Raw genomic sequence first — 14,673 nt, forward strand, 5'->3', positions numbered from 1 at the left:
TCATGACGTTAATAACAATCTAATATACCCAGCTGTCCCACTCAATTCTACCACTCCTACAATTAATCACTCACCATATGTACGTGATTTAGGCGTCATGATAGATAATCAGCTTAACTTCAAAAAATTTATAAGCACCACCACTAAAGACTGTTTCTATAAACTTCTTGTCCTGAGAAAATTGAAACCACTTCTCCACTTCAATGATTTTCGGATGGTTCTACAAGCCATTATACTAACAAAAATTGACTATTGCAACTCGCTCCTTTTTGGCCTACCAACCTCATCCATCAAACCCCTCCAGATGATTCAGAACTCTGCAGCTAGAATCCTTACCAATACGAATAAAAGAGACCACATAACCCCCATACTAAAACTCCTCCACTGGCTGCCTATTAAGCAAAGGATTCTCTATAAAGTATACACAGCAATTCAAAAATCTATTTACAACATATCCCCACTCCACTTAAGCACCCAACTACGTTTTCACTCTTCAACTAGACCTATCAGAGGAGCTTATAAAGGCACACTCTATGTTCCTTCAACGATATCCTTACATCAGAAACGTACCATTTCTTTAGCAGGACCCATCCAATGGAACATGCTCCCGCCAGACATCCGCCTTGAGATCTGCTTCGCGTCCTTCAAAAAGAAAATTAAAACCTGGCTGTTTAGCCAAGCTTTTCCAGAACTTTGATTATTTTTTACCTCCAGCTATCAAGATTTTCTCACCATCGCAATCCCTTTTGCAGATCACATTTATCTTAGACAATTACGCCTTATTTTATGATTTGATTTCTCAGAGACTTTACAACTTTATCAGTGTTATTATTCGAATCTGTTTTCCATGTTTTCCAAGTTCTATAACCTTGTTATATGTACCGCCTCTTGGCATAATTTTTATGTTTCAATGTAAACCGATGTGATCTGTATTTTAATACAGGAACACAGGTATATAAAAATCTAAAAATAAATAAAAATAAAATTGGAAGGGAACCAATTCAGACATCTCCTTCACAAAGTTTATGAAGGAAAGGTCCTCTGGAGGAGAATGCTTTCTGCTTTCAGAAGGAGAAGGTGGTGAAGGCAAGTCATTGGTGTCTGGTGAAGAATCATCTGTCCAGGTATCGTAGGGATTGGCATCTGCCCCTCTAGGAGCCCTAGGGGGACGGCACGGTGGAATCCCTGAAGGTCCTGGTCTAGGCTCCGAAGGAATAATTGGAGGCACCGATGAAGGAATCAAAGGCACCGGTGCAGGTATCGAGAGCATCGATGAATGGATCGGTGGCGCCGACGGATGTATCGGCATCGATGGCTGAGGCATCGGTAGGACTCCCAATGTAGGGATGCGGAACGATGTTTCTCCTCTCGATGACAAGGTCAGTGGAGAGAGCACCGGAACCATTGGTGACCCGGGATCCGTCTGTGGAAAAGCGGCGATGAGTGCTTCCATCTTTGAGAGCAACGGTGCCAACGCTGCCGGAATCAGGTCAGCGGTCGGTTCCATGATCGGTACCGGTGTTGGTGCAGGAGGAACTTGGAGTCGATGCATCGCCTTGTCGATGGCCTCCTGAACCAGCCGGTCCAGTTCTTCTCGGAGACCTGGAGCAAGTAGCCTCGGCTCCGGAACAGAAGAAGGAGGCAGAGGCATAGCCGGAGGGACCACCGTTAAAGGCGGAGTTGCGGCTCCCAATCTCCTTTCGGGTGAGGGTTGCCTCGGTGACCCAGTCGCCGAAAAGGTCGGTGCCTTTTCTGGATGGGGTTTCTTCAACGGCGGCTCAGACTATGGCGAGGTCGATGATTTTGCTCCCTCGATGGTCTGAGGCTTCCAATGTCGATGGCGATGTTGCTCTCTACGATCCCCTCGGTCCTGAGAGGGAGTAGAGGGAGCTAAAGGCTGAGAAGTCGTCAATGCCAGACGGTCACCGGCCGGTGGTCGATATAGGCGTGAAGTTGACAGTGCCGGTTCTGATGACATCGATGCAATAGGTTTGAGCACGGAAGAGAAGTTCCATCTTCTCCATTCTGGCCTTGCGACCTTTGGGTGTCATTAGGGCACATTTGGTGCAAGTCAGGACATCATGCTCACATCCGAGACACATTACACAGACTTTATGAGGGTCTGTGATAGACATGGTGCGATTGCAGTCTGGGCACTGACGGATCCCCGATGCCATGGTCACTCGAGCCGCGGTACTGTCGACGGCCAGTAGGCCGCGAGGGGCAAACCAGACAGGAATCGACCGAAAATGGGTAAAAACTTACTGGAGTACCGCGGAGTCAAATATTCGAAAGAGGGACCCCTGTGGGGTATGAAACGTTTTAGTAATTCCGTGAGGAAAATTCCTGTCAGGAATCTCTGTGGAGCTCCTTAACCACGTGGCTACTGCTGCGCGGAAAAGAAGACAGAAGGGGGACCCCTGTTGGCTGCAGGGTTAGTGCCATGCCCAGTAGGGGCCAGTCAAAGTTCTAGAAACTTTGACAAAAGTGTTTCATGATTGGGCTCCATCCTGTGATGTCACCCCATATATGAGGACTAGCATCCTGCTTGTCCTGTGAGAAAAGTAGTTTATTTACAAGAGACAACATTGTGTTTTATCCATTATAGGGCTAATTTAATGGAATAGTATATATCTGATGAGTTAAGATCTATGAAGGATTTTAAAATGTTTTGTAAGATGCTTAAGACATCCCTCTTTTAAGAAGCATTTCCTACCTTTTCTGAAGAAATTTAGATATGTTATATCATGATGTATATATGGAAGTGTCTTATTCTCTCTGTTCATGATGTTAGTTTTTATATTATTTTCTTCTGTTGATATTGTGATGTTTGTCGATTGCTTTTATGCTAGATACTGTTTTATGTTAACTTTGTAATCCACTTAGCATGACTTGGTCACTCTAGGCAGACTATAATATTTTAAATAAATAAACTTGAGCAGATATGTCCTGAAAATCACAGAACAGTCTGAAAGACAATCCAAAGGTCTCACATTTGCAAACTGACTTCTTGCCAGAGCATCTCTTGAAATAAAAAAAATCTCCAAATTCTTGTATAACTGTTATAAAGCTATTTGCTACAGCAAGACTATTATATATAGCAGTCTTTTACAGTTTTATTCTAAATTAATGCTCATTTAACATCTATCATGAAATAGTAATGTCATCATAGAAGGAATCAATATGATTTTTTAACCTATTCAAGAGATGACAAAAGCTACTTACATGTACATGTATTTGTCCAGCTTTGTTGCAAAATGGCGTGGCATCTCTCCACATCCATAATAATTTCGATCGTTTTCAGGTATGTGGTCCACATCATGGAAAATTACACAGTCCCAATTATAATCTTTCATGGCCTCTTTGAAGCCAACATTAAAGAGCATTGCACGGTTAAAAGTCTGTGTGCCAGACTTATGGAGGGGAAAAGAATAGGGAATACATTTTATTTATTTTCTTTTATCAAAGCCATAAACAATCCTACTATAAATACATTGAACAAATCCATATTAAACTAAACAGTTGCATTATTAAGGGGAGCAAGAATTTTTAAATAGCTTAACATTTTGTAATTCTGCACTTAATAAAATGCCAAACAAATGTGAAGTTATGCAAAGCATGCTTCTTGTACTGAAATTCTAATGTCCTATCGCAAAGTATGCAGTTTACAGAATGAACAAAAACACAACACTGAAGAATTTTACAGGTGGGAAACAAAATGTAATAGAATAGCAAGTTTGCTTACCATAAATGATGTTCTCCGTAGATAGCAGGATGAATTAGCCATGACATGTTGGTGATGTCATCCAACAGTGCCAAAGAGACCCTTCTCTCTCAGAACTCATACAGCTTTTGCTCTGAGCATGTGTGGGAGTTCCAACACAGGCAACCACCTCATAAGCCCCTCAGTCACTTTTAGAGCTAAGCTTTAATTAGGTAGTTGACTCTCCAGAAAGTTAGGAAGGGATTAAGTATGTTTAATTCATCCTGTCTATGGAAAGGACACTGTTTACAATAAGCAAACTTGCTTTCTCCATTGACAATTAAGGTGAATTAGCCACAACATGTAGGGAGTGCCAAGCTGATTGATGCAGTGGACACTTATTGAAAAACAACCTGAACCCCCCATTGACTACTGGGTGATTAGGCTGCGCAAAACTATTTGTCCAAATTTATTGTCATTTTTTGATAGATTGTCCAAGTAGTAATTTTATGTGAAGGCATGACCTGACAACTAAGTTGCAGCTTTGCAAATGTCCTTGGTAGGTAAGGTTCATAGATAAGCCACTGATGTAGCCATGGCTATCACATGATGACCCTTATTAGAGTCTGATCTGGAGGCCAGCGAACGCATAACAGAGTACTATGCTAGATTATCAGTTGCTAGGCCTGACCATATAGCAGAGTTCTCTTTTGATAGTAAACTAAAGCTCTTGCAGTCAATGAAGGGTCTTTTAACCTTCATGTGTGTGCGATATTGGAAAGAAGATGGGTAACATGATGGCTTGATTTATATAAAAAGCGGTTATCACTTTTGGCAGAAGCTTTGGATGGGCGCAGAGCTTCACCCTATTATGGAAGAACTGTATATAAGGAGAGTAATAAATTAATGCCTGAAGCTAACTGACACTACTAAGCCAACATGATTGCCACAAGGAATAACACTTTCCATGTGAGAAACTTCAAAGAAGACAATTCCAATGGTTTGAAGGGTGCCTTCATAAAGCTGTGCCAGCACCACATTACGATTCCATAGCACTAATGGTTAGGCTACCAGAGGATTTGTATGCCATAAGCTTTTCATAAATTTTGACAATAAAGGATGAATGGATGTTTTACTTCTACTTGAATTTGGTAGGAAACTATAGCACTGAGATGCACCTTGACTGCAGAGGTACTGAGACCCAAGAAAAAAAAAAAGAAAGAATAAGTACTAAAGCATCTCCCACAGTTTGCAAGTAAATAGGTCTAGGGATCTTTGACGACACCAGGATGAAAACTATTTCCATTTAAAGTTTAAGCCCATGTGGTTGAAGGCTTCCTGGTGGTTACCAACACATCTTCAACTTCCTTGGAGAGGGATAGGGAAGTGGTCAGCAAGCACTCAATATCCATTCTGTCAATTTGAGAGAGAGGAGGACAGGATGATACAGATGGCCTTCTTCTTGAGTCAATAAGGTTGTATCAACCCCTAAAGGGGGATCTGGTGGGGCGGGGAAGGGCTGACAAACAACTAGACAAGGTATGATAATCATTCTAGTCTTGACCATGCTGGTGCAACAAATAGCAAGCAAGCCCAGTCTTTGAGCACTTTCAGCCCATCCCAGCTATTGGTAAAAGCGGTAGTATACAATAGATCTGCATTCCAGCTGAGCAGAAAAGCATTCAGAGTAGACCTGATTTTGTTTGAAAGAATGGAGCTAAATGTTTCCACTTTTCTGCTTTCCTCCAATGCAAACAGGTTGATGAATGGGTGCCCCAAAAGATCAAACATTCTGTCTGCTACTGACTAATGTAGGGACCACTTGTGAGAATGAAACACTCAACTGAGAATTTTCCAATATGTTGGAAATCCCCATAAGTTAGGTTCTTGCAGAAAGGTTTGGTGGTCGCAAGTCAGCTCCCAAATTCTTATGGCTTCCTGAAAGAGGTTCCATGAACCTGTGCCTCCTTGTTCGTTGACATAAAACATAATTTCTTGACTAATGGTTTGGTTGAGAATTCACTTTCCCTGGAAGAGATGCGAGAAAGCTCTCAAGGCATATGATTGCTTAAAGCTCCAGATTCATTTCAAACAGCCGTTCCACAGATAACCAGGTTCCCTTCAGAAAAGACCCACGTGCAGTCTCTATTTCTTGGTGGAAGCATCTGTGGCCAATGTGACTTGATAGAGAAGCAAAAGAAGGGGGTCTCCACTCTCTAAACATTCGGGTCCAGCCACCAGTGAAGTTCCATCTTCATTTCCTGTGAGATATTCACCAGGAGAGTTAACTGGTCCCACTGGGTGTGGAGGCTCAACTGAAGGATGTGCATGTGGAGGAAGGTCTGAGAAACCACATGAACTGACATTGCCATATGGCTCAAGATAACTAACACTTCCCTGGCTGACATCCGATGAGCCAGGGATCTGAGGCACACGCTCAATCTGTTGGGAGAAAACACTCTTCTAAAGAGTCAGTATCCATGCCCCAATGAACTTTATTTTCTGGGATAGAATCAGGTTCAATATCTCAAAATTTACAATGAAACTCAGTGACTAAACAAGTTGGATTGTCTTTTGCAGGGAGTTTAGCACCCCATTTGAGAAACTCCTGTTACTAGTCAATCATCCAGGTAAGGGAAAACAGACATCCTGTTGACATTTGGTGAAGATCCTCAAAGTTGCTGATAGCCCAAAAGGGAGTACCTTGTACTGGTAGTGAGATGATTTCATCACAAACTATAGATAATGCCAGTAGGAGGGATGTATGGGTAGGTGTACCTGTGTCCTTTAGATCCAAGGCACACATCCAATTTCCAGCCTGAAAGGCAGGATGGCGTGGAGTTCATTATGAATTTCTCCTGTAACAGGCTCTTGTTTAGGCTTCTTAAATCCAGGATGAATCTCAATTTCCTAGATTTCTTGGAGCTGAGGAAACAGCTGGAGTAGAACTCCTGGCCATGTTGGTCAGGAGGGGCATGTTCTATCACCCGCTGATCGATAAGCAATTCCACCTCCAGATGAAACTAAAGAGTGAGAGAGATCCAGATTGAAGGTTGAACAATGGGGACATGCCAGAGACCAGGAGAAATGCAAGTGGTAACCAGATTCACAATGTTAAGACCCCGTGATCTTTGGTAATTTTGTGCCACTTCTCTGGATATAAGTTAATTCTCCCACTGCTAGAGGGGTTAAGTTTTAGCCTTCAAGCCTAGTCAAAAATTGAACCCAGGTTTGAATTGGCCTGTGGTGTCGTTTTCGGCTGATATCTTACACGCTGCTGTCTCTGAGCTGAAAGTTGTTGTGGCAGCACATGTGGAGCACAATACTACTGGAATTGCCAGAAAGGGCATCTTTGGAAATAGGAACACTTAAAAACAAAGTAGGGGTACTTCGATGACTGTTGCTTAGAACAAATCAGGAGAGACTGGGCCACCATGTGCTGCTCCTCAATTTGGATAACCATTTCCCTGAGTTTGTCTTTGAAGAGGTAATCTTCAGTGCAGGGAACATCCGCCTACTTGTCATGCAACCTGCTGGCCCTTAGCAAAGCCATTCAGCAAGCTCCAATGGCCACTGCCAATGAATGGGCAATAATGTCAAATGACTTATATTGAATGAATGAAGTGACGTATGCATTCTATCATAATTAGGAGTGCCTGTGGATATGCAGTGTAGCTCATATCACCTGGGCCTAGCAGCAGTTTCAGTTTCTGAATGCAATCATTTAAGTACTGCACTATATAGAACTAGTAGACATTAATGTAGGCATTAGGTTTTCCTGAGCTCAATGCTTTTTTCCCCCCAAAGTTGTCTAGCAGTCTAGGATCTTTGCTTAGCAGTGTACTGAAGAATATCCTTGTTTTCTTTGCCTGCTTTAGCACAGACTTTACAACTGATTGATGGGGCAGCTGCACCACCCCAAATCCCATGGTTTTCAGGTCTCTATATTTCAGATCTCATTTTCTGGCTACTAGAGCACAGGAGTCGGGATCTCCCTACATTCTTGTTTGCAATTCCTGCAGGATTGAGTATTTTTGAACCACTGCAGGTTCCACTGGAGTGGCTAGGATTTGGAGAAGGCTAGAGACTTCAGTGCAAAGGGTTCTTGTCTTTCCAAATGTTGATTCCAGGACTTTACCCAACTTATCCATTAATCTAGAATAAGAGAGGTCTTCAGGTGGTAACGGGTGTTCTGGAGTTTCAGGTAGTGAGTCTGAAGAAATGAGAAATTAATTCTTACCTAATAATTTCCTTTTTTCTAGTGAAGACAGGTTAATCAACAACCAGTGGGTTATGAGACAGAGCAAAGCTGATGTCACATATACACATTTGCTCTGTCTCATATACCCCTGGCTCTGACATCCGCCCACCAGTATTCTCTGCAAAAGCCAACTGTGGACTAACTAACAATACTTGATTATAACCATTAACAGACAACCACTCAGACAACAGGAAACACTGAGCTCAAAGAGTGTATCACCACTAATCTAGGGACATAAACTGACACTTACCAATCACTCAGGAGGACAACAGAATCACAAACTGGCAGCCAAGGGCGGAAAGGTGGATTAACCTATTTTCAGTAGAGAAAAGAAAATTATCAGGTAAGTAGTAATTTCTCATCATTCAGACAGGTTAATCCACAACCAGTGGGCTATACCCAAGCTACTCCTGAAAAGGGCAGGAGACTGCCCATGGTCCGACCAACACCAAACACACGAAGGTTGCATCCTCCCAGGCCTGCACATCCAGATGGTAATACCTTAAGAAGGACCATGTCGCTGCTTGGCAAATTCCGATGAGAGATGACTGAAGCTCTGCTCATGACACTGCCTGAGCCCTAGTGGAATGAGCTCTAACCTATTTAGATAATTGCTGCTCAGCATCTACATATGCAGCCGTGATAACCTCCTTAATACAATAGGCTATTGTAGCCCGCAACGCCGGCTCACCCTGTTTACTCCCACTGTAGAATATGAACAGTTGGTCAGTCTTCCTCTAGAAACCTCCAAATACCTCAAGAGATGTCGCTTGACATCCAAAGTCTGCAACAGACTATATTCATCCACATTTCTCTCCTTGTTCAGCAATGGCAGGGAAATCGAATGATTCAAGTGAAAGTCCAAAACCATTTTTGGCAAAAAAGATGAAACAATTCACAGTTGGACTGCCCCGGAGTCACTCGCACGAATGGTAACCAGCAAGAGCGAGCCTGCAGTTTGGAAACTTTACGCATAGAACAAATTGCCACAAGAAAGATTATCTTCAAGGTAAATAACCTCAAGGAGAGCTTAGACAGTGGTCAGAATCAGATTAAGGCTCCACAAGGGCACCAGCAACTGTAAGGGAGGTTGAAGATGCTTCACGCCCTTCAAGAACTGGGCCATATGCAGATGGGCAGATAAGGATTCACCAATCACCTGACCATGGAACAGGCAAGAGCCGCCACCTGTACCTTCAAGGAATTAAGAGCCAAGCCTTTAATCAACCCATCCTGTAAGAAGTTCAAAATGAGCAGGATCTTAACTGAATGAGGATGAACCCCCCTCGTTCCTCACACCAAGCCTCAAACACTCGCTAAACCCGAATATAGACTAAAGAAGTGGAGAACTTCTGAGCTTGAAGCAAGGTGAAAATCACAGCAGTGGAATATCCACACTTCAGCAACTGAGCCCTTTCAAGGGTCATACCATAAGACAAAATAAGTCGGACCTTCCTGAAGAATAGGCCCCTTTCGTAACAGATCTCTTTGGACCGGTAACTGGGGAGGAGAGTCCGACAAGAGTCTCTGCAGATCTGCAAACCATGGCCTTCTGGGCCAGTCGGGAGCCACCAGAAGCACCATCTCAGTGTGCCTTTCAATCCTCGAACCAACCTGCCCAACAGGGCAGGGTGGGGGAAAGGAAGGCATATAGAAGCTTGCCCCTCAGCCACTCCTGCATTAGAGCATCAATGTCCAGAGACTTTGGATCTCACTTGCAACTGAAGAAACGAGGAACCTTCACACTGTGAGACATCGCTAGGAAGTCTAAATATGATAGGCCCCAAAGGCCTACTATGAGCTGCAATGCTTCATCCAACAATTCCCATTCTCCTGAATCCATACTCTGTCTGCTGAGAAAATCAGCTCTCACATTGTCTTTTGCACAATGTGGGAGGCTGAGATCTCCTAGAGATGTATTTCTGCCAATACCATGAGCTGGTCTATTTCCTGTGACACTTGGTGTCTCTCTGGTGATTCATGTAAACCACTGTCATCGCACTGTCTGACATTAATCTGACTGCTTGACCCTGCAAATAGTCGACAAACCACAACCATGCCAACCAAACCGCATGTGCTTCCAGATGATTGATGCTCCAGATACTTCTCTGCACTCCAGCATCCATGCACCATCAACTTCTGACAGTGAGCCCCCAACTCTGGAGGCTTGCATCCGTCATGAGCACCAGCCAGTCTGGAGCTTGCAAGGAAACTCCCTTCCCTAGATGATCTGCCTGCAAACAGTATTTCAGTTGAATGCTGATCTCCACTGATAACTGAAGCCATTATCGAGTAGTTCCAAGATTGTGGACTCCATCATGCAAGCAATGTGCGCTAAAGAGGATGCATATGCACCCTTGCCCACAGAACCATCTCTAGGGTGGCCGCCAAACCAAGTACTTGCAGGTTCTCAGGCGAACTGCTTCTATCAACAGTCGCACCTGAGACACCAGCTTCTGAATGCGGATCTCTGGCAGAAAAACCCTGTTTTGCTTCGTATCAAAACGAACACAGATACTCCAGCATCTGAAACAGCTATAAATTGCTCTTGTCCAAGTTCACCACCCAACCTAGTTCCTGTAGTAAGAAGACCACTTTGCACATAGCTTGAAGACTCTTCCAAGCTTTTGACCAGAATTAGCCAATTGTCTAGGTACAGGTGGACCAGAATGCCATCCTCTCTCAACAATATCGCTGCTACCACCGTGACCTTGGAGAAGGTTCAGTATGTGGTGGCCAAACCAAAAGGCAGCGCTCGAAATTGATCATGTTGCCCAAAAATGGCGAACTGCAGAAATAGTTGGTGCTCCAGTCGAATAAGAATATGTAGATATGCCTCTGACAAATCCAGAGACATAAGAAGCTTTCCCCAAACTTTACTTCCATTACAACCAAACATGAGGTTTCCATGCAGAAACGAGTCACTTGCAAATGACGATTGACTGCCTTTAAGTCGAAAAGAACCCTTCTTCTTAGGTACAATGAAATAAATGGAATAATGGCCCATATTTGCTTGTGACTTGGGCACTGGAATCATGGCCCACAAGCTCAGGAGCCCCAAAGAATGTTGAGAAACTCCAGAGCACAACCGCCCCTTATCACCTCTAGAACCCACTGGTCTGATGTGATCCTGACCCACCTCTGATTTAAAAAAAAAAAAAAAGATAGGTGACCTTCTCCTGCTCCAGGAGGTGGGTTGGCACATCTTCATTGAGGGGGGTTGGGAGGCACTGCCTGGGCCGAAAGGACTGAGGCCTACTCAAAGGTTAGCCTTTTGAGAAGCCACTTCTCTGAGGGTTGAGAACGTCCTCTTGCGCTGAACGAATGTGGTGCCTGCTTCTTATCCTCTGGCAGCCACGGAACCTGGGACCCACCCCACTATTGGCTATTTTTTTTTTTAACTCATTCCCAAATAAGAGAGATCCTTTAAAATGCAATTTCATAAGATTAGACTTTGAAATTATATTGGTTGACCAATTCCGCAACCACAGCTGATGCCTGGCTGTTATCACCAAATCCATGCCTCTGCCAGAAGTACGGACCAGGTCGCAGCCTGCATCTGCCAAAAAGGCGGCTGCCGTTTCCATCATTGCCCTGGAATTCAAACCAGTCTTATCTGCCTCCTGAGATAAAAGCAAATAAGCGTGAACCACCAGGGAGCAGCAAGAGGCTATCTGCAAATTCATTGCCACTGCCTCAAAGGCCTGCTTAAGGATAACCTTAAATCTCCTATCCTGAGCAGCCTTCAATGCCGCTCCTCGTATCGGAATGGTTGTCCGCTTAAACCCATGCATCCACTTTTGGGAAGTGCTCTCTTGCCACTGGATTCATGGGGGTATGGACCTTCCAAGGCTCATCCTTCTTTAAAATTAGCTTCCAGAGTGACCCATTCAAGATCAATCGACTCTTAAATAGCATCCATAATGGGGAAGACACATGATGCTTTATGCAAAGTAACCAAAATGGGATTCTTCTTTGGCTCAGACATGGGATCAACATCTGGCACTTCTAGCATCTTCAATGTCTGAGAGATCAGCACCGGCAACTCATCTCTATGAAAGAAACCCAACATCGTTCTATAAGGTTCCAATCCTGGAGGAATTTTCCTATCCTCCAGGGAACAAGGATTGCTTTCCTCATCCGTGCCATCTGGGTCCCCATCAGCATGACCGACAACAGGCTGAGGGACCTTCCAATGTTTACCCCAGGCACCAGCCTTGCAGGATTCCACAGCCTGCGATCCTGAACTTTCAGGTTGCTGAATGTGCCTGTAGAAAGGATTGCAGCCCTTGAAAAAATTCCACCCAAGAGAAGGTGGAAGGGTCCACACCAAAACCAGGAGTCATTGGGTCTGGCGCCCACTGAGTTGTCCTCCCCAGCTGATGAACCAATTAGAGTAGTCTCAAAACCAGGCAAAACTTCAGTCAGATCCCGCTCCAGTTCCCTTCCTGTAACCTGCTGGAAGGTCCGGGCTCAGTAAAATCAGTTAAAGACAACTTGCCCTGAGCCTCCAAGTAGTGCTGACATAGAGGAGTCCCCAGGCTGTAATGCACGAATGTGGCAAGAAGTGCAAATCACAAGATGCATAGGCTTCTTTGCTATCAGCACCAAGGACAAGGACATCCAGTAACAGCACGTTCAACAAGCGTTTGACAATTGTGCATCCAACAGTGCATCTGTACCTGGCAAGCATGGATAGGCCATCCAAAAAAGTATACTCAAAATTAGGACGCCTGGACGCGCAGATGTGAATAGACGTCAGGTACTTTCATGGGAGAATTGCACAGAAGAAAGCGTGCGAATGCTGCCACGGCCTAATACATAGTGTTCCAGCAAAGCCTGAGTGCAGGGCCTAGCCTAAAGAGCCACTCAACCCACCAAAACTACCACGATTCCCCAAGACCCCACAGAAACGGGAATACTCATCGGATAGGCGCGCCAAGGCTCGGAGACCAGAATCAGAAGTGGAGAGAGGAATCCTTAAATCTTTTTTTTTTTTTTTTTTTTTTAAACTCTTTACCTGAGCTCAGCCTTTCCCAGCCGAGTACAGTGTCTGTCTCCAGCTGTGGGAGGGACAGCTCTAATGCCTTCACCGCCATGCTCGGCTTCCTGCACCCACTAACCTCTCAGCTAAATCCATGCCAGAAAACCGGCTACTGGACCGAGGCACTTAACTGAGGGAGAGATCACTAGATATCACCTTAGGAGAACTCGACTGAGGCAGGGACCACAAGATATCACCTCAGGAGAAGCAGTGCGTGATTAATTTTTTTTTTCAACTAGCAATCCCCAGTAGGGAGATGTATGTCCACCATCTCCTGGAGACGGAAAATACAGGCAGGCTTTGCTCCATCTCCATCTGCTGGTACAGGTACATAACCCACTGGCCGTGAGTTAACCTGACTGAATGCTGAAAAATTCCTGTTGATTCTTCCGCCAACCTGAGGGGTTAAGGGAGACTAATCCAGAACCCCAATGAAGCCACAGGTGACTGGGTTCAGACCCTCAGTCATCTCAGAGAGGAATATTCCTAGGGAACATCCTGTGACTGGCTGACCTACTCTGTGAAAGAGTGGCAAGGGCTAGAATCCACCCATGGGGGTTCTGATGGGACATCCCTGGGCACGGGGCTAAAGGGATTCCATAACATTGAAGAAAATGGAACACGTTGGAAAGGAGAAACTGAAGAGTGCCCTCCTTGTCCTTAAGCAGCAGGGGGGGGGGGGTACAAAGAAAGTCTTCACCAACCCCGCTACTTGGCCTAAGGGTTATTGTGTCCTGAAGGCCTTTGGGACTCTGTAGTAGAGCTATCCTCGAGGGTGCATGGTGATTAAGAGCATTACTGAAAAATAGGATACAATTGACAAAGTGGACTCTGTCCTTGAAAATTCATGCATCAATAAATTGGTTAGTCTATAAGTGTCACCCACCTTTTATCATTTTTGCTACAGCAGACTAATATAGCTATCCCTCTGAATATCTAAATAGGATCTAGCATCCCCAGATGAAGACCTTATTCTAGAAGGCTCAATGATGAAATTGCCCTGAAGACAGGGTGGAGGAAAATGGAGCATGTCTCCTTCCACACCTCATACCCTCCTGAAATGTGATGTATATGAGCAGTGCTTGCATCAATTTAAGAAACAGCTGCATCAGTAGCATCGAGGACTGATACATCAACAGCGTTTACCCGTACTCCGATGTTCAGGGCATTGACAACTCCCACCTGTGATGGGTCAACAGTGCTGCTGGTGCCAGAGTTCGGTGTTTCTTTGGTGCTGATTGCACTGCTGGCGCCAAAGCATTGTACTTTTTCTTGGCTGGCATTAAGCTCCACGGTGCCCATGAGGGTCTCAGACGTCCAAGTGCAGCTCTGTCATGCTTTACTCAACCCTGAGTGGAGGGGGTTCTGTTTCAGGAGCTCCTGCTCAACTCCTCACCTGGGGAGCCAGAAGAGGCTCTGCTCCGAGTGGAGGATCGGTTGTGGCTCTTTATCAACCTGCACAACTCCTCCATATTCCAGGCTCTGGACTGGCATTGATATCCAGCCACGGAGGTAACAGGTGCTTCATGGTCAGGCCCAAGACACCAACAACAGATGTCAATACCATCAGCAATAGACATCTTTTTGCTACACATGAATCCTTAAAGCCACTGAGGGAGGCCTGCTTGGAGCCAGACATTCTACTGCCTTTTTTTTTTTAATATA

General features: G+C 44.7%; 1 protein-coding gene across 3 annotated transcripts in view; it reads right to left on the reverse strand.

Annotated features, from left to right (window-relative positions):
• Window positions 1–14,673, reverse strand: part of B4GALT6 (beta-1,4-galactosyltransferase 6) — a 256,834-nt gene that overhangs the window by 28,888 nt on the left and 213,273 nt on the right. For all 3 annotated transcript variants that reach the window (XM_029591178.1, XM_029591179.1, XM_029591180.1), the window contains one exon: window positions 3,226–3,413. In XM_029591178.1, the coding sequence (XP_029447038.1) occupies window positions 3,226–3,413 (188 nt within the window). The remainder of the gene's footprint in view (window positions 1–3,225; window positions 3,414–14,673) is intronic.

Source organism: Rhinatrema bivittatum, chromosome 2 (genome assembly GCF_901001135.1).
Source record: "Rhinatrema bivittatum chromosome 2, aRhiBiv1.1, whole genome shotgun sequence".
Taxonomy (NCBI): Eukaryota; Metazoa; Chordata; class Amphibia; order Gymnophiona; family Rhinatrematidae; genus Rhinatrema; species Rhinatrema bivittatum.